The 21301-nt window shown below is 39.5% G+C and overlaps 1 protein-coding gene across 1 annotated transcript in view; it reads right to left on the bottom strand.

The window, feature by feature from the left end:
- The window catches only part of FER1L6 (fer-1 like family member 6), a 78213-nt gene extending 57453 nt beyond the window's left edge, over positions 1-20760 (bottom strand). The window contains exons 1-11 of the mRNA XM_015825381.1: positions 20637-20760; positions 17274-17328; positions 16319-16450; positions 15340-15402; positions 13768-13846; positions 11721-11877; positions 10701-10887; positions 8937-9129; positions 5485-5831; positions 1798-1906; positions 94-271 (exon numbers count right to left, since the gene is read on the bottom strand). Coding sequence (XP_015680867.1) covers positions 94-271; positions 1798-1906; positions 5485-5831; positions 8937-9129; positions 10701-10887; positions 11721-11877; positions 13768-13846; positions 15340-15402; positions 16319-16450; positions 17274-17328; positions 20637-20698 — 1562 coding nt within the window. The 5' untranslated portion in view covers positions 20699-20760. The remainder of the gene's footprint in view (positions 1-93; positions 272-1797; positions 1907-5484; positions 5832-8936; positions 9130-10700; positions 10888-11720; positions 11878-13767; positions 13847-15339; positions 15403-16318; positions 16451-17273; positions 17329-20636) is intronic.
- Between the last annotated feature and the right edge of the window lie 541 nt (positions 20761-21301).

Raw genomic sequence — 21301 nt, 5'->3', positions numbered from 1 at the left:
TACTACTACTACTACTACTACTACTACTACTATATGTCAACCCATTGGTTATTTGAAGAGTCCCAGTTAAATGGAGCAAGAGAAGGAATCTACCTGTTTCCTTCTGTAATTAATGGCTTTTCAGGAGATGTGGTAGATATCAGAGGCATTGCAATGTCAGGTGATTCTTCTTCTTGCAGCAAAGAGGCACCTTCTTCCTCTTCACCTTCATGGGTCTTCTTTTTCCCCCTGGCCCCAGATGACACTCCATCAATCACATTTCCAAAGTTCCCTACAGGGACAAAAAAACTACTGGTCGGCATGGCAAAATGAGAAAGATAACAATTAGACTAGAACCTAAAATTAAAAGCCAGAAATTCATTTACAATAGCGGACATCTGGTGCTGATGATGAACAGGTATCATAAAAGATTTCAAATTCTTAAAATTCTGCAGGACTTCACAGACCATCTCCCTCCAACAGCACTAATACTGTAACTCCTCAGGTACCCAAATGCTTAAGAAAAACATAACAAAGTTGTTGTTTTTTAAAAAAGTGATCTTATTGTGTTTGCATGTCTATGTTTTCAACTGGATATTCCGGAGTCTTTCTATAGCAGCTAGAGTGGCAAATCAAAGCAGCATCTATTGAATTTGATGATAAATGAAGATAGCAATCTTGGTTCCTTGGAACATGAGAACTTTGGAGCAGGTCCAACAATTCTTCTTCTTTCACATAATTTTCGAGAGATCTCCTACAGTTCAGGCTTCAGACAGGGATCCTATATGGGATCCCTATAGCAAATAACGTGTGTGATTCTACTATATCCCCAGTCTTTGGAAAAAAATCCCTGCCTACAACCTTCCCCTTGGTATCCTGATGGTTTGGACTACAGTCCTCTTTGATCCTATGGAATAATATCCAATTGAGAAATATAGTGCGGTAGTCCTCGACTTACAAAAGTTCATTTAGTGACCATTCAAAGTTACAACGGCACTGAAAAAAGTGACTTAGGACTGTTTTTCACAGTTACAACCTTTGCAGCCTCCCCATGATCATGTGATCAAAGTTCAGATGCTTGGCAACTGGTTCACACTTATGACCATTGCTGTGCCCCAAGGTCATGGCACCATCTTTTGCGACCTTCTGACAAGCAAAGTCAATGGAGAAACCAGATTCACTTAACATCCGTGTTACTAACAACTGCTGTGATTCAGTCTTAACAAATGTAGCAAAAAAAGTCGTAAAAATGGGGCAAAACTCACTTAACAAATTTCTCACTTAACAACATAAATTCTGGGCTCAGTTGTGGTCATAAGTCGAGGACTATCTGTACTAGTCAACATGAGTAATGGAAAAGCCTGTCCCTTAATCTTTCTTAAGAGGGTGGAGAAACAGGATAAAGAGCTTGCTCTTAACTACAGTACACAAATATACACTCATGAGGTTCTGACATATTCAGCCTCTCCCAGGCCTCATGTTTCAGTCAATATTAGACTTAGGCTTATTCGCCTAAAAGGCCTTCCTCTCTACACCCAAGCTGATAACACAGGCTTATTATCTTGAGATAACAACTGATGTAATTTGAAGGAAGGAAGATTTTTCTTGCAATTAAAAGACATGTTGGATTTTTCCTGAAATTTGATATTGGCCCTGAATTGAGCAACCTGAGGGGAGAACAAGATGTGTTCTTTTCATGACATTAGTACACATTTTCTAAATTAGGTAAAGCTATTTCAAAGAACAGACAAATCAAATGGTTAACAGCAACATCAGCCAGCAGAATTTCTATACGGAGTAAAATTGTATACACATTACCAACAGATACTTCAAAGCTTATTGGTTTATCTCCAATCTTCCTATCAATCATTGTTGCTTCAAAAAATGCCCCAAAGAGAAGGAATTCCTCAAGTTGTTCTTCATGAATCTGATAAAAACATAACAAAGGAAATCTACTTTAAAATGACTGAATTTGTACTAGCTTACACATGAACAGACGCTAAGATATGCACAGAGCATGTTGGTACACTTACGGGTTTCGTATTTGCTATGGGAGACATGAAACTGAGCAAAACAGGCATGAAAGTCATTTCTTCATTGTTTATTTTACTTTTTAGATTCCTTTAACTGAAACAAAAATGAATAGGAAACTAGTATGTTTGCCAAAAAATTACTGGCCTCAAGCATAAACTATATTTTTTAACAATGCCTCTGGTTATCGCTAACCCTTAGAAGCCTCCTTAGAAATTAAAATAGTTGGTGGTTGCAGCCATGTGGAAATTCAGATGTTTTGGTACTTGCCAAATCCACTATGAAAGTACTTATAACATGTTTTCAAATTTTCCACTGAGTTGAAAAGCTTGCTATATTGGATTGATCAGGAGACTGGAGGCTAAAACATATAAAGAACAGTTGCTGGAAATGGGTATGTCTAGTTTAATGAAAAAAAGGACTAGGGATGACATGATAGCAGTGTTCCAATATCTCAGGGGCTGCCACAGAGAAGAAGGAGTCAAGTTATTCTTCAAAGCACCTGAAGGCAGGACAAGAGGCAATGGATGGAAACTAATCAAGGAGAGAAGCAACCTAGAACTAAGGAGAAATTTCCTGACAGTTAGAACAATTGATCAGTGGAAAAACCTGCCTCCAGAAGTGGTGAATGCTTCAACACTGGAAGTTTTAAAGAAGATATTGGACAACCATTTGTCTGAAATGGTATAGGGTTTCCTACCTAAGCAGGGGGTGGGACTAGAAGACATCCAAGGTCCCTTCCAACTCTGTTATTTTAAGGATCAATTGATCAAATCTTTTATACAGTCAATGACCAGATGTCTACTGGATGGTCTAAAGATTTAATAGATCATATTGTACAATATAACATATCATTATTTAAACATTACCTCCATGGAATTCATAGAATTGAATTATCTAAGAATTGAGGTAATTGAGACATTACCTCCATTATAACCTCATTTCTCATTTCTTAGATAATCTCATTTCTTAGATAATTCAGTTCTAATCTATCCTTGCTTAAGAACAGAAATCTAAATTTTCAAGTAATTGTCATGATTCAGGCAGAATTTAGATATGAATTTCATTCAAATATGGCCAGGGGCATCAGATGGTAGAACTACTTAACAGTTGGTTAAGTAGTCTTCTAGTCCACGGGTGTCAAACTTCCGGCCCATGGGCCGGATGTGTCACGCTAAAACCGCACCCACCCCATTGCCAGCAATGGGGAAAAAGTTGTGATGCGTAATGACACGTCATGTGACATTGCAGTTTGACACCCGTGTTCTAGTCCAACCCCCTTCTGAGGCAGGAAGCCCTATACCATTTCAGACAAATGGTATATTATTTTGTATTAAAACAAATATTCAGTAAGTACCAATCTTTGCCCTGATGGTTATGCATTCAGCATTTCATAAGATACAAGATAGCTGTATGGGAGATATATAAAAAGTGCTGCTAAAAGACTGACTACCAACCTAAATTACTGGTTTTTTTATTCATACCTAAGCACCTATGGGATGAAATCAACGTTAAATAATGTGTGTCTTTGTGATAAAAGGTCACCCTGTTTAATTATACTCTTCAGCTCTAAACAATAAACTATGCAGGGTTCAGAGTTTAGAAGACCTTGGATAAGTTATCAAATTACTTCCATCAATTGAACTGGGAGAAGCAATTTTCTCTGTCCCTGCAGCCCTTCTGCCTTCTCATCTTCAAAACCTTCTCTAAAAAGCAGAAGATCCTTAAGAACAAGCTTGCAAGCCCCACCTCAGTCATGTGGATGAAATATCTCGCCACACAGTGCTACCAACCACAGAGGTTCCATATCCTTTTCATCAGTGCCACTTTACCCATTCACACGTCATTTGCCTTGAGTCTCAGTCACAAAACTGTTGATTTTTTTCCTTAAAATGTCTCTGCTTTAATATGCAGAAAGACCAGATATAAACATAAGAGCACCAAGGAGATAACAGGCTCCTGACACTTCCTACCATCCCAAGGTTGACATTGCATGTAAGAAAAGAAGAAATAGGAGAGACATGATAGCAGTGTTCTAGTATCTGAGGGGCTGCCACAAGGCAGAGGGGGTCAGGTTGTCCACCAAAGCACCAGATGGAAGGAAGAAAAACAATGGTTGGAAACTGATCAAAGAGAGAAACAACCTGGAATTGAGGAGAAACTTGACAGTGAGGACAATCAACCAGTGGAATAGCTTACCCCCAGAAATCGTGGGTGCTCCATCACTGGAGATTTTTAAGAGGAGACTAGACATTCACCTGTCTGAGACGGTATAGGTTCTCCTGCTTGAGCAGGGGGCTGGACTAGAAGACCTCAAAGGTCCTTTCCAGCTCTATTCTATTCTATTCTAGAGTTGGAAGGGACCTTAGAGGTCTTCTAGTCCAATCCCCTGCTCAAGCAGGAGACTATATTATTCCGGCTGTCCCATCTCTTCTTGAAAACTTGGAATGATGGAACACCCACAACTTCTGGAGGCAAGCCATTCCACTTGTTAATTCTTCTTACTGTCAGAAAATTTCTCCTTAATTCTAGGTTGGCTCTCTCTTTATTGATCTTCCACCCGTTACTTCTTGTTCTGCCCTTTGGAGAAGCAAACAGAAGACCAACTCCATTGGTCTCTGTCTTTAGAGAAACTTGCATGTGGATACAGACTCAGAACAAATTTAAAGAGATTTAAGAACATATGACTTCTACATGAACCTTCTGCAGTGCTGGTGGCTCCATCAGAGGAAGAATTGCATGCCTCTTTCTTGGTATTCTCAAGTGATAGTTGAGTGTGTAGTGCACAATTAAGCAAACATTAATTTCACTGGGTTATACTTTCTTTTGCCTACTCCTTTGTTCTGATTTGTAGAGCAGGATGATCTTTCTCATCTTCAGTCCAAATAACCTCAAGAAACAGATAATCTTTAACTTTCATATGGTGTCATCACCACCTGATATAAATAAAGATTCCTCAAATTTAATGAGCTCATTCCTGACAGGAAGGCAACATATTCCAAGACAAATACCTATCCTCTTGTCATTGGTAAAATCCAGTGAAAAGACACCAGTGAGAAACAAATGTGCTTAATTATGGTTCAGGGCCTATGCTCCATGTTTGCTAGCTTTGAAGTAACCTCATCTCTTTGGGGTTCCCTGCCAGAGGGGTCATAAAGTCTTTCTTTGTCTTATTATATTCTTTACTATCACTGAATAGCTTTGACTACTGATTTGGGTTATATGATTGTGTTATTTTCTTATCCTGCCTTGGAATAAAGCCTTAAGAGGTCATACTGTGTTATCATTGTTTCTGAATGCAAAAGTACCTCTAACCCAAACCTGCTGAAACTGTGGTGTGTTGAGGAAACTGAACATTCTGGAAAAAATATCCAAGAGAACTACCTTTCAGTAGGAGCTGGGTCATCTAAAATAAGGCCAGCCCTACATCTTGGGATTCATCTAGTAAAGCAGATCCAGATTTTAGTTATTTACCTCAGGGGGCACATCAAAAGGTTCCACTTCCGCATCTGTTGAATTTGTTTTATCTGAAGAGGAAGATGACTTGGTATCTTCTGCCCCTTTGTCTTTTCCGGTCCCTTTTGAACTTTTAGAATCTTTGTCCTTAGATGGCCGTTTCACATCCTTGATGAGCTTTGAGAACTTTGACACCTGGGCTGCACCAGAGAGGATTTCCACTGCAAGCTCAATTCGGAGACGTCCCCTAAAAGAGACACCTTCCCCATAGCCTTCATTGAGCTCCTGGTAGTCATCCATCAAGCTGTGGTTTCTGGGTGAACCATAAAGATTGATCCAAGCAGGTCCAAAAGTAGGCAGGAAACCTGGAAAAGGAGACACGTCCCACAAAAGAGAAGCCTAATGAAGCATGAGAAAAACAAAGATGCCTAACACAAGCAGGCATGTTTAGTTGCATACCAAATAATAAATTTTTGAGCTGGCACAGTGGTTTGCTGCCTGTCTTACAGATTGATGTACTTATTTGCTAGTAAATCCACACAAGTAAATTAAAGTCTTGCCTAGAAATTATAAGTGACTTATATAATTGTAAATGAACGGTGTGTGTATGTGTGCTTTATTTGTGCCTTATCCAATCCCAGTTTAGGAAAGCAAGAGAGTTTGATTTCCATGAAAAGAAGTTCCAGTAAAAGGAGTCTGCCTGAAAACCAAGTTTTTGGATAGTTTTTTGGTTTTTTTTACAATTTTAGACATGTGTACTGTAGTAAACTAAAATAACAGGAAAGACATTGTGCATATATTTGGGTACCATCTTTTTTCCTCCGGGGGAAAAGTGTAGGTATGAGTGGGTTGGGCAATTCAATCTATCCTGTAAGAAGAAATAATATATTCTTTAACTGCTATGCACACCGCATGTCAAGAAAAGAATTGCTTCCTAAAACACTGTAAGACATCAAAGGAATGTTGCAGATGGCACTTCTTCTAGAACAGTGGTGGCGAACCTATGGCACGGGTGCCAGAGGCGGCACTTTGGAGCCCTCTCTGTGGGCACATGTGCCATTGCCCCAGCCTCCCCCGTGACCCCCTCCTCTCCAGCAGCCCCCCTGAAGGAGAGTCGCCCTGAGCATGGCCCATGCGGAGCAATGCAGCCAAGGACATGGCAGCCAGGCAGCATAGACAAGACTCTGCCCTCACACCTCATCGTGCACAGTTGATGCTGCAGGGCGCGGGCAAAGGGCGTGACCACCATAGTGCTGCTGGGCTGCCTGGACGATCTGCAGCGAGCCCTGGAGGCAGTGAATGGCCCTGCGGGCAGGTGGGGTGGGGAATGGGGGGGTGGAGCAGGGGCGGGGCAGGAGTGGAGCTGGGGGGGCAGTTTTTGGGCACTCGGTCTCTAAAAGGTTCGCCATCACTGTTCTAGAACCTCAATCTCTTGAAATCTCTTGCTCCACTGGGAAATTACAATATATAGCCTTCTTCCTGACTGTCTCCTTTTTCTGATGGACTCTCCCTCACCCTTCCACTTTCTTAGATAAAAATACAAATAAAAGAGGTACAGATTCTGAATTCCCAGGTAATCACATCTGAGTATGCCTAGGTCAGGGGTAGGCAACCTTGGCTTTTTTATGACTCATGGGCCTCAACTCCCAGAATTCCTGAGCCAGCCATGGTGGCTCAGGAATTCTGGGAGTTGAAGTCCACGAGTCATAAAAGAGCCAAGGTTGCCTACCCCTGGCCTAGGTATATCACCGTATATCCAGATGAAGTTGATGACAAAAATCAAGATGCTATAAGTATGGGCTCTGGATAGATAGGTGACAGTCACTTCTCTGTGTTGGGTTTATATCACAACTGGAGGAATAAACCAATTTCTTCAAACTTTCATCAATTCTGGAGGATGAAGGGAGAGATATAAGCCACTGTATGATTGATGACATGCCCTTCCTGTAATGGTATGTGGGAAAGACCTTGAAAGAATGGGACAAGAAACGCTGCCTAAGGAATGATGAGATAAGAGATAGCATAGCCCGGATAGTAGGCATAGCAAGGTTTGGAAGAGACCCTAATTTCTCAGGCTGTAAAAGAGATGGGGGGGGAGATAAATGTACATTGCAAGATGCTGTCAATGTAGCATTATAATAAAATAGAATTAGCTAAAAAAAAAAGGATAAATATCAGCCTTATTAGATAAACTAGATAGGAATAGCATTCTAACTACTACTACTACTACTACAATAATAATAATAATAATAATAATAATGATGATGATGATGATGATGATGATGATGATGATGATGATAATAATAATAATAATAATAATAATTCAAACAGACAAACACCTGCAACATAACACCCCAGACTTAACAATTGTTCATAAAAAAGACAAAAAAGTCTGGATAGTGGACGTGGCAGTGCCTGGAGACAGCAGAATAGACGAGAAAGAACTGGAGAAGATAACAAAATACAAAGACCTACAAATAGAAATAGAAAGACTGTGGAAAAAGCAAGCAAGGGTAGTATCAATAGTAATAGGCGCCTTGGGTGCAATCCCAAAACAATTGGCGCACCACTTGAACACCATTGGCATTGACAAATTCACCATTAGTCAATTGCAAAAGGCGGCTTTACTAGGAACTGCTTCCATCCTGCGACGATATCTGTAATACCATCAAACATCCACATCTGCCTATCCCAGGTCCTTGGTAAGGACTCGAAAGGTAGACAAAATGCCAAATCCAGTCTGAACATCTGGCTGACTGTGCGATGATCCATAATAATAATAATAATAATAATAATAATAATAATAATAATAATAATAATAATAATAATAATAATAATAATAATAACAACAACAATAACAACAACAACAACAACAACAATAAAGTTGGAAGGGACCTTGGAGGTCATCTAGTCCAACCCCCTGCTCAGGAAGGAAACCCTATACCATTTCAGACAAATGGCTGTCCAGTTTCTTCTTAAAAATCTCCAGTGTTGGAGCATTCACCGCTTCTGGAGGCAGATTGTTCCACTGGTTAATTGTTCTAACTGTCAGGAAGTTTCTCCTTAGTTCTAGGTTGCTTCTCTCCTTGCTTAGTTTCCATCCATTGCTTCTTCTCCTGCCTTCAGGCGCTTTAGAGAATAGCTTGACTCTCTACTGCGCCACCATGGCTCAGGAAACACAAAAGGTGTGCTAATTCTGCTTTATTGTAAGGCTCTGTTAATGGAATATTGGAAATCTGAATGTACCAACTTCCTGCTGTCACTTTTAACTGCTTGATCAATTATGGTAGGTCCAGCCTAAGTTTCTTTCTTTCTTTAACCATTAAACCATTTGGGGCTCCTGCTTCTCTTCTCTGACTGTTTCCTAGGCAGCATCTCTTCCCCGCATTCCCCAAGATCATCCACAATTTCATGACACCTATACAGCCTGAGTTTGTTTTTTTTAACCAGAGAAGTATTTGTCTCTTTACCTTTATCGCCATCCTGCTCATTTGAGATCTTCTTCATGTCTATGAAATGAGTTGCCAAAGCCACATCATTCATGCTGCCTTCATCCCATACTTGGATTTTGACTCTCCGACACAATGGGGGAAACATTTCTTTAAAGATAATCTGTTCATGCCACACAGGATCAGCACAGGTTTTTTGCACTGTGGTTCGCCCCTAAAACAAAAGAGGTTGGTTGAAGGAGGTCAACACCAAATGCCCTTTCTAATCTAGCTGGGAACAATAGTCTCTAAGGCAGCGGTCCCCCACTTTGTGGCTTGGCGGCCTGACTGGGGGGGAGAGGGGAACTGGGCTGCATGAGCAGTAGGCTGGCGCACATACACACATGTGCAGCTTGACTTGTGTGAGTGGCAGGCCAGAGGGCATGCGCATAGGTACCCAGCTCAAATAGCGCAAGTTGGCCTGTGCATGCACGTGCACTAGACCATCGCTCACGCAAGTCGAGCTGCGTGCACATGTGCGCGCCGGTCTTCCACTCATGCAGCCCAGTTCCAAATAGGCCACAGTCCAGTAGTGGGCCATGGCCTGGGGGTTGGGGACCCCTGCTCTAACATATAACTTCCTTCTGGATTCTGATATTCATGAGAAATAGCAATAACCCCCAGTGCTATTCTACCCAAAGGCCGAAATCTACATGGGATCCTACTGGGAGTGACGAAGAAGGAAATCTAGTGTAAGTCCCAAAAGTCTTTTGTACAAACAGGAGAGGCATTTTGGCAGAACCCTCCATACACACCATTGCAATGTTCTTTCTGCTTCTACAGAACTGAATTCTGAAAAAAATGTATAAGCAAACCTCTTAGTTTTCTATGAAGTTCACAGGAGTTACCTGCTAAACTTTCATTAAGCAAAGTGAAAAAGAAAGAGGGGGAGGCAGTCAGGAGGATGCCTTCATCACCACATGCTTGAACTACTGCAATGTGTTCTTGATGGAGCAGCCCTTGAAGACAAGTCAAAGTTGGAACTGGAACAGGATACAGTAGATGACACCCATCCTGAGACTGCTGAAGTGGTGTCCAAAAGGCTTCCAGGCCCAATTCAAAATGCTGATTATTACAAATAAAGCCCTATACAGTATGGCATCAGGATGTGTCAGGAGTCACATGGATTCTATCTGTCCTGTCTGAATATTTAGGGTGGATTGATAGTCCTACCGCCACTATTGAGGTACATTTGGCCCCAAACCTTCTGTAATTCCAGAAATTCTGGAGATCAGATGAAATGTTAAAGTTCATCTAATCCAACCCCTTGTTCACTGCAGTATCTAGTACAGGAGTGGGGAACTATGGCCCCACTCCTGTGGACAACTCCCAGAATTTATGACTTGTGTACAACTCCCAGAATTCCTGAGCCAGCCATGGCTAACCTCTGATCTAGTAGTGCATTTCTGACAGATGATCATTCAGCCTCTTCTGAATAGACACCTAGCCTATAGTATGATTGGTTATTATGCTGATTAATATTGATATTAATTCAAAACTGACCATGTTGTGCTTTTCCCTTTATTATGCACCACCCAACGCCTTGTGATTGTAGCAGTATGCAAACATTGAACAACAAAGGCATAAATTGCTGAGATTGCTAACATAACTCTGCTCACTCAAAATTCATGACAGCGAAGTTAAAATGTTATGCATTTTTTAGCTGTTAGGACACAACAAGACAAAAAAAAGGTTGTAGGAGACCAACTGGCCACAGGCAATGCAACCCCTGCAGTGGCTACTTACCATTTGACCTGCAAACATGACAACCACAAATGGATCCACCAGGTCCTTACTATCGCCTATGAAAGCTTTTGTGACATTGGCCATGATGCTAGAGTTCATTTTAGGAAGCTCCTCAGCTTTGTAGATTCTCACGTAAAATCGAGCCCACGGTCTTTCTGATGGAAATCCCTTCGGAATCAAGAGGTTTCTGAAAGGGAAGGGGGGGGAATGGAAGAAAAGAAAAGGAACAGATGAGCTAACCTCTGAAGAAAACTCAGCAAAGAAATTCCACAGAAATGGTTGCATACATCAAAGCAACTCAATGCTTAACAAACCCTTGGCTGCAGCCCAAAGCTGTCCAAATTTGCCAATTTTGAACAGTTTCCCACCTCTGCAAATAAAGATGCTCAAGTATGTAATCATGCATTTCATTTTCAGTCCCATTCTGAGATATTATTAATCATTCCTGGCTAGATTGGAGGCATTCAGACTGGCATTTTAAATTTAAATTTAAACAGCAAGCATGAGAAACAAGATGGATCTGCACTGAAAGGAATTTAAACTCTTTCAAGTTATGGTCATAATTTGAACAGACAGCCCTGGTTTGCTTTTTGATTTCATTAATGCCCCTCCAGCATGACTTGTGTAAATGGTGTCTTTAGCACAGTGTTGCTCAACCTTGGCAACTTTAAGATGTGTGGACTGCACAGTGCTGACTGGGGGACTCTGGAGGTAGGAAGAAATTATTAACTAGGCAAAGAACGATCCAGTGACTTTAATTTAGTAGTTTAATGGAATCTTAATTGCATTTATTACATTCAAACCTAAAGTAAATCAGAAAGCGTCTCTCCATAAAATCCCAAGAAATTCTGCAGCAGTTAAGAATGCTGTTTCCCAAGGTGCTCTTTAATCAAAAGCAAACCGACATAGCTGTGATAGACTTTGTCAAGCATCACTAAGACTCATGTTATTCCTGCAGGATTTCCATTATTTATATTGACCCCAAGGGCCAGCCAGAGAAGAAGGGAAGTGATGTTATACTTCTCTATCTGCTCTTCGGCATTACTGCCTTTCTGAGTTGCTTGAATCGCGTCTCCTTTCCCTGCCACACTGATATCACATTTCAGATATCCCTTGACTCCTGTTCGAATGTCAGCTGGATTTGTGAGAACGGCCCATTTGTCACAGAACTGATGACCTGGGAAAACATACAAAGAGAACAGCACCCAGCAGAGGTTTTGAGATCCCTGCTAATAGCAATGCAGTAGCCCTCACCTTACGGCCACTATTGAGCCCCAATAATTCTGTTGCTAAGTGAGACAGCTAATAAGTGTCTTTTGCCCCATTTTGTGACCTTTCTTGCCACAGTTATTAAGTGAATCACTGCGGTTGTGAAGTTAGTAACGCAGTTGTTAAGTGAATCTGGTTTCTCCATTGACTTTGCTTGTCAGGAGTCAAAAGGTGTTCACAAGCATCTGGGACACTGCAACTGTCATATATATGAGTCAGTTGCCATGTGTCTGAATTTTGATCATGTGACCATGGGGATGCTGCAATGATTGTAAGTGTGAAAAATGGTCATAAGTCATTTTTTTTCTCTGCACTTGTAACTTTGAACAATCACTAAATGAACTGTTGTAAATTGAGGACTACTTATACAGATCTCGACTTACAATCATTTGTTTAGTGACCATTTGAAGTACAAAGGGATTGAAAAAAGTGATGACCATTGCAGCACCTCCCTGGTCACGTGATCAAAATTCAGACACTTGGCAACTGGTAGGTATTTATGACGGTTGCAGTGTCCGGGCATCATGTGACAAGCAAAGTCCACTTTCAGTATTTTTTCTGGCTTTTTGGATAAAATTTGTTCCACATCAAGTTCCACTTTCAGTACTTTCTCTGTCTTGTCATTCCTTAACTAACATCTTTTAGATATAGTCTATCCATATCCAGACATCATTACTGATAGTGTTGGTATTATAGTCACTAAGTTCCGACTCCATTGTTCAACGATCTCTTTCAACATTTCTGAAGTTGTAACATTTTGGGTCATTGTGTAAGTCCCCAGCATTAATTGACATCAACAACAGGCTAGAATCTTTAGCCCCATTTAGTGTCTACTTTCTACAAATCATAAAATAATTAATCTAACACAGCCAAAAGAAGTCTGTTTCCCATCAGAAGCTATTTATTTTTAAATATAAAATCTTATCAGTCAAGTCAATGTTCCAAATTTATCTGGATTTTTAACCCATTTATAACTTTCTTGCATCAAAATTTTATTTAGACTTTAGCTGTTTATTTCAAGTTCTGTAAGTACTTAAGCTTATAATTAATCTTGCTATTATTCAGATTTGAAGATAAATACTAATAGCTTTAACATAGTTATTAAGCAATATCTAAAAGCAATTAGAAAGTGAGACTTGAGAATTTTGTGTTTCTAAAAGGCTCTGCCACGGTTGCAAGAGGGATGGCTAACCCCTTTGTCTCCCGGCACTCAATCCATGGAAAATCAGTCCTGTGGCTTTCTCTCCAAGAAAAGTCATCCGGACCACATGTGGGCGATCTCCTGTTTTACCATTATCAGGGAGAGATTCGAAGCAGTGTACAGTATTCACCAGTTCCTTGATCTTTACTGCAGTCATTGCCTCCACTTTCACGGAGACATTTTCAAATTCACATATCACCCCCAGAAGTCAAGAAATAATATTAAATCTCATTATGAACTCTAGCTCAATGAAAGCAATCTTTGTAATTCTATTTCTGAAGGATTATGATCACCTTTAGGTTAATTCAAATATTCTGCCTCTGGATATTGTCCTTTCTTACATCAGCTTGGTGCCAATTTTCAAACTTCTAACACAGCAGAAGTTGTGATCCAAATTTGTCCACTCTCAGGGGAAACCTTAATATAGATGATTCAATATGGGCAGTGAATATGCAATATTTACACAATTCAGAAGTGGATTGCTTAGTTTGCTTTTTATTTTAATTGCAAGTGAAGTGAATTAGCCTCAAGGTGCAACAAGTTAAGCAGAAAAAACTGTTTAATAAAAAGAGGAATTGCTGAAAATAGCTTGCTTACCTGGTTCGTTGTAAACGGTTCCCAAGTCTACTTTGAAGGAGCCAATCAATACACTTCTTATAAGTTTGTTATGCATAACCTGCCAAGGAAGACATGTAAAATGTTTGTCCATCTACCTATCCTTCTCTCTCCTATCTATCTATCTATCTATCTATCTATCTATCTATCTATCTATCTATCTATCTATCTATCTATCTATCTATCTATCTATCTATCTATCTATCTATCTATCTATCTATCTATCATCTGTTTATCTATTTAATATGCTACCTTAATCACAGAAGTTACATTTCTGGAGTATAAACATTTTTATTATATGAAAGTTTATACTCCAGAAATGTTCCTTCTCTGACATTTGAACTTTCCAAAGGCAGAAGAACCAGACCAGTTATTTACCCTTGGAATAAATATTCTTGGGCCTGTCTGTTAATCATTCTATAGTATAGGGATGACGGAAAATAAACTGAATCTGAATTTAACTAATTTCATATTTTCCAGGCAATTGTAGAAACAAAACAGTTGAACTTGTTGTTTTTTTTTAAATCTCAATGCCATTCAATTAGGGTCAATTAGTAATTAGGAAAAAGTCTGTCCAAATATCCAAATATTCATAAAATTAATGTATAAATTGCATTCTATTTTGGAAAAAATGACTGCAAAAATATTATATAAAATATCTCCAGATAAAAGGGTGTTTGGGGAACTATCCATCCAAATGTATATATCTTTAAATACAAACATTTTTTAAAATATCAAATTTGGTGCAACATATTTCACAGATGTGAAGAAATAACAAAATACTGGAAGACTTGGAAATTTTGTTCATAACTAATATAATTCAACTCTTCTTTTATTTTGGCAGGAGCTTTTAATCCTGCATATTCTTCTGCATTTTACCCTTTCTTATCATTTTAATCCATTGCCATAATACATTCTGTGCAGAAGTGTCTGCAGGATAGGACATGATCAAAAAAGTCACAGTGATATCTGTGTTGGTGCAATCAAAGTGCCATCCATTTGTTACATCAACAACAGGCAGAGCTCATCATTATGGCTTTTTGACTGCACCCTGCAGACACTCCTGATTCTATGACACAAGGACCACTAAAAGGAATTGGATTGTTCGTATTTTCTATCAGTGCAGTAGAATCAATCAATCAATCAGTTAAAAGCTCCAGTCCTTTTGATTGTGCAAACAAATTAAAGTTACAACAGTGTCCATGTCAGGAAGAGACATGAATTTTGGATGTTGGCTGTGAAGTTGTCTTATTTCCTATAAAGTGGGCCTGACCTTGACAGCCCAAATTTAAATGCTGATTTAAATGCGCAATATAAAATACAGGAACCCAACAGAAAATAGATCTGAGAAGAAAATAGATTGTTCCAATTAGAAATAAAGTTAGAGAGGCAGTGTTTAAAAATGCATGAGTCACTTATTAACATAAAGTAGTCCAGTCAGTTTTTAATTTTTACAAATACAAGCCATCTCTCTCCTACACAACCAAGTTTGTTCCTTAGGTTTTCAAACAAAAAATTACAGTAATTGCCTGCCCAAGATGTATATATACTTACAGAGATGTTGATAATTTTGTCAAACAGATGAACTTGAGGTCCAATGAAATCAAAGACAAAATACTGAGAAGGGGAAAAAAAGCCAAAAAACAATAAATATAACAGAATTTAGAAGAATATCTTTAGAGCTCGTATCTTTAAATTTTCCAGCAAAGGGTAACATGAGAGAATCACATAAGAGCAAAAAATAATTCCAACTTCTCCTTCACTGTGTTTCTCATCCAGTTGAGAGGCAACCTTTATTGTTATCAGCTTTGAATCATAATAATTGCAGAATTGATTTCTGATTCCAGATTTTTTTTCACTTGAGCCCTAAATTAAATTATAAGTCCTTCTCCTCAAGGAAAAAAATCTGGGAAGTAAAGTTTAGTGAAACTATTAGGCAACTCTAACAAACATTCATAGCATGCTTAAGCTACATGTTCATTTGCAAGATATCTTAGAATATGCAGGTAGTCCTCAACTTATAACCGGCTGCTTAATGTCATTCAAAATTACAGTGTACCTCTCCAGGGATTTATACAACTCAGATTTAAAGTTTGGAGTGCTACTCCCCATCCCCCATGATCACATATGACTTTTTTTGCTGGAAACTGGTCTTTAATTCTAATTTCTGCCAAAAAATGCCTATTGTAGACAATAGATTCACTTAATGACTGCAGTCTTTGCTTAACGACCAAGGTGTTTGCTTAACAACCATTGTAAAAAAAATTCATAAAATCAAGTATGGTCACATGGTGACCTGCTTAATGACTGACATGGCTTACAACCATAATTCCAGGTTCACTTACAGACGTATTCTTCCCCCATATCATTCTAATATAGGTACGTATACCCCCAAATGGGGAACATCCCTTCAATGGGTGACACAGCTGGCCTTTTAACCATGTTATTCATTTTACTAAAAAAAAAAAAAAGCAAAAAAAGCAAACCAGCTGGGACATCTGTGTTTTCTAACCACTCTGCTCAGTTTACATACTTCATTATAAAATGGTGTATTGGTTCCTTCTTTGACTGTAGTCTGCTTCTTTTCATCCCCAATTTCTATAATCACCACCGGATCTATATTCTCTCCAACGAGCTGCCGTGCTTCGATGATGGTTATGGCAATCTGCAAGAATGCAATGCAAATTTGACTCAAAATCTGTCAGGTGGGAAAAACCAGGTGCACATGTGAAGGTTCAATTAGGCTGCTTTATTGCTGAAAGCCTATGCACAGGAATCTTCTCAACTAACACTCAGTATCTGGTCAGAGTTAGATAAAGGTCAACAGCACTCAAGGGGTTTAGGCTTAGTTTCTTTGTAGCTACGTAGGGATTCTAGGCCGATCCCTCTTTTTCGCTCCCCCTGCTGTGCAGGTTCTGAGGTTTTGCTTGATAAAAAAAATACAGGAAACCAGAAGTTGCCGTCAAGCTTTACGTTTTGATTCAGCTGAACAAAGATGGGCTTCTCTAAAAGAGAGAAAAAGCCCCAACTATCAGAAAAGCCTAATTTTTAAATCTTCTTTGATTACATAAGCAATTCACCCAGCAAAGCTGGCACACATAAGATAAAGACTTTGCCCTTTAAGGCTGGCACACTGTAGATAAGAAGGAAGAAAGCAGAAGTAGCTAAAAATGTTCCCTTTTGGGTGTTCCCCCATGACACCATATGTTCCCTTTTGGGTGGTTTAGATGTTTCCCTAAGACACCATATGTTCCGGGTGGGTTAGGATATTGGGTGTTTCCTTTGCTGTCCTTTTATGACCTTGCATTCATGGTTCTGCAAGTGGCCAGAGATAGCGGGGCCATCTGCATGTATTCACAATTGATACTGTCCCCTAAGTCCGGGTCAACAAGCCCCCTCCCCCAGGTTCTGTCATTCCTTCTCCTACAAAATCGAAAAGGATGTTCAGGTCCTTGACCAAAGAAACTGGCCATCATTTTGTACTTTACCTGATAATTCTGGGTTTTCATTTCCGATTCATGGATCTTCAACTGCAGCTTGGCTCTGTTTCCATTTCAGAAGATAAATGACAGGACTCAGTCTTCAGAAGCTACATTTTACATTGTTAACAAGTCTAATATGACTTAATTTGTCCATTTCCATATTTAGACATAGGGCTTACTTAAAACTGCAAGTTATTCAGAGAACTATTAGAACAGAACTATTAGAACATAGGCAATGATCCAAGTTTCAAAATTAAAGCATGTATGGCCCTGATTCACATATATTGTTCTAAGAATGGTTGTTAGGAGAACCAAATTTGGCTTGGTTCGCGTCTAGCAAAAAGCGTAATGTTCAGTTCACTCAAAATGCCAAGCCAAAGCCAAAACTACGTTTTCAAGTTCATTCCCTAAAGAGTTAGGAACAATCTCTTCCTGAACCCTTGGGAGTCTGATGTACAGGGCATTAAATAATACCAGCAGTTATGAGGTTTGATAGCTGCATATGTTGTACAACATTGGAGAGAAACCATCACTTCATAATAATGTCAGGTTTCAGCATTCAAAAAGTCCTATGTTCAGTCAGTTGGAGAATTTTAATCAGCATTGGAGAAAATGGCAATCAATCACTATTACACATGGTGCATCTAGATGACCTTCTGTATTAAAGGCACCATCATCCTCAACATGATTTAATATGAAAGACAAACAATAGAATGCTCTGTTAGTCTTTTCCCAGTAGCATCCATTCTAGCAGCAAAATGCTAGAAGGATTTCTGTTTTTAAAACCAGGCAGCCCAAACATTTTACTGTCTTAGAATGAGTGTTTAATATATTTTCATATGTGAAATCTACAGTGACTGAGTTTGCATGACATACTATTCTAGGCTAAAATGTTTTATAAATCAGACCTTCATGGAAAACTAGAAGAATGTTTCCTTCCTTCCTTCCTTCCTTCCTTCCTCCCTCCCTCCCTCCCTCCCTCCCTCATCAACTGAGAACACAGAAAGGTTTAATTATGAATGGAAAAGCTAAAATGCATATTGAAAAATTATAAATTGGTGTCATCTATGCCATTGTGGGTATATATGAAAGTAGGAATTAGTAGGTTAGTGATACTTGCATTCAGTACAGTATTGAATGGGATAATGGAAAAGAGATGAATTTTTGAAAATATCATGGACATTCTGAACGAATGTCATCCAAGTAAAAATTCCAATAGAAATGAATATATATATGTAGCCCAGGTTTGCAATTTTGGTACTCTTTGAACTTGGTTGTCTGCATGCAGTTAATTACTTACCCAATTAAGTAACATCAGAGTGGAATTTGTAGCCTGTTTAAATAGAGTAGTTTACGCTCCCAGTGTTAGTGGGAATGTATTTTTTTCCTTGGTAATTCCTTGATTAGGGTATTGTTTTCTGCTTGATTGGTTGCTGGGTATTAATCCCTGCTTATCTGGGTGTTGGCTGCTGGAGATAATGTGCTCTGGTCTTTTTGTTTCCTTATTCGCTTTTTATTGTCTCTTTGGAGTGTGAAAATATGGTTTATTTTTATGCGTTTATTGATGGCTGATTTTGGTGTATGCCAAACTTCTGGAACTCCTTAGTATTTTTGGATTTAGCCTGATCTAGGATGGTCACAATTTCACAGTTGAAGACAGTTGAGTCTGTCCATGTGTTATGAGATTAAGGAGTTTGCATGGTGTTTTCTAACTACCAGTTGGTGTTCATGGGTGTGCTCTGATAGTCTTCTGCCTGACTGTCCTACAGAGTAGCTGTTATCATCCTTACATAGTATGTTGTAGATGTCTCCTATCTTTTTCTTCTTGGTCTACTGGGCCTTTTGGTTTACCTAAGAGGTTTTGGAGGCTTTAGTTGGCTGGTGTGCCACATAGTAATGCCATGTGGCTGTAATAGACTGTGGTTTGGTTCTGAGGTGTAACTCACTTAACAACAGTCTTGCTTAACAATGGAAATTTTGGGCCCAATTGTGATCATAAGTCAAGGACTATCTGCAATGTTGATTCTCCTGAAATGGAAGAGTGTGTTGGGAATATATGCATTTATCTGTGCTTCTGGTGAATAGGCTAAATAATAGTAGCAATTGGTACACTGTGGGAGACCTTGAAGGACTATGTTGAGGACAAATTATCCTGGAAAAGATTTATCTTTGTAGTTGCTAAAAATTGACACTGATTGGACAGCACATGATCAATGTAGGTTTCCTTTCTTTAGTATCCTGAGATATGCCTTGGATACCCAGATGAATGAATGAATAAACTGCCTTACTTTGAGTAACGTTCATCCCTGTCTGCTCAGTTACTCTTAAGAGAATACTTTGCTGACATGGGAATACGTTCTATTCTTCCCCATTCATTGGCCATAACAATGGTGATGGGTCTTCCCAATATTCTGCTAGGATAGTGGCCCCCAACCTTTCCAGGAACTGTTTCTGTGGAGGGTGTTTTTTCCATGGACCAGGGCTATGTGGTTTCGCATGCTGCCTGGATCCCGCACATGCACAGATGGGGCTTCGCTCACTTGCGCGGCCCAGTTCCTGGCAGGCCACAGGCTGCTGCTGGGGGTTGGGGATCCCTGTGCTAGAACATTTGTAGAACTGGACAATAGTTTGGAAATAAGTTGGAATCTGGGAATACAAACATAGACTCTGTTGCTCCTTAAAGCAGCTGCATCTTTTCCAGAGAAGCAGACAGGTGCTGCATTCATGGCCATATGTGCTGAAAAACAGCTTTTTGGAACTCAGTTTGTAGCAATTGCACAGCCATCGTCACTTATTCAAAATTTGCTTTATGTTTAAATATTAACCACAAAGACACTGTTATCAGCCCAAAGAGCAGGATATAACACTGGGAATGTTGAGGTCGCCTGCTTGCCAAACTGACAAGAGTTCTTACATGATATAATATAACTATCAGTCTCACATATATGAAAAATACTGCTGTTCATGTACTTTATAGCTTCATCTATTACATGGACCTAGAGGGTGGATTCAATTTTGACCGAAGTTAGCAACTTTCTTTCTATAGACAAGATTGAAGGTTAACTCAGGATTGTTGATCTATTCCTTCCCACTTTTTCATCTGATGCAAGTTTGTCTTCAGATGGCAACGATTTGTTGACATATAGATTCTGCCTCCTCCTCCTCCTCCTCCTCCTCCATGTCATTATCAGCTAAGAGCCTCCACTTAAGCATATTGGTTTTACACTTAAGCACCCCAACTCTCAACCTATTAAGGGTTAATGCCAGATGATGGAGAAAAGTGACAAATTCCATGGCTTCCAGTCTTTGGCTAGATCAACAAGAGACAGGAGTATTTAGCAAGGGAAGAGATTTTTTTGACCTGTATACCTTTTACTCCATGACGCCGAAACTCCAGAGGTATAGATGGAATCAGTTTCATCATTCAGCATATCTTCTAGTTCACCATCTTGACCACTCACAACCTCATGCTGTAAATGTTCAGGTATCTGCTCCTCTGCGGAAGAAATATATATATATATACATTTATATGCATGGATTTTGTGGTAGTAGTGAGCAAATTGTGCCCTCTATTTGGTAATCCTCGACTTACAATTATTGGTTTAGTGCAGGGGTAGGCAACCTTGGCTCTTTTATGACTCGTGGACTTCAACTCCCAGAATTCCTGAGCCAGCATGGCTGGCTCAGGAATTCTGGGAGTTGAAGTCCACAAGTCATAAAAGAGCCAAGGTTGCCTACCCCTGGTTTAGTGACTGTTCGAAGTTACAATGGTATGGAAAAAAGTGACTAATGGTCATTTTTCCCACTTATGACCGTTGCAGCATCCCCGTGGTCACATGATCAAAATTCAGACACTTGGCAACTGACTCGTATTTATGACAGTTTCAGTGTCCCAGGTTCATGTGATCTCTTTTTGCGACATTCTGACAAGCAAAATCGATGGGGAAGCCAGGTTCACTTAACAACCATGTTACTAAGTTAACAACTGCAGAGATTCACTTAACAACTGTGTCAAGGATGTAAAATGGGGCAAA

This window comes from Protobothrops mucrosquamatus, unplaced genomic scaffold (assembly GCF_001527695.2).
Source record: "Protobothrops mucrosquamatus isolate PMUCROS unplaced genomic scaffold, P.Mucros_1.0 scaffold2609, whole genome shotgun sequence".
Lineage (NCBI taxonomy): Eukaryota > Metazoa > Chordata > Lepidosauria > Squamata > Viperidae > Protobothrops > Protobothrops mucrosquamatus.
This window is presented reverse-complemented; position numbering and strand designations above follow the sequence as displayed.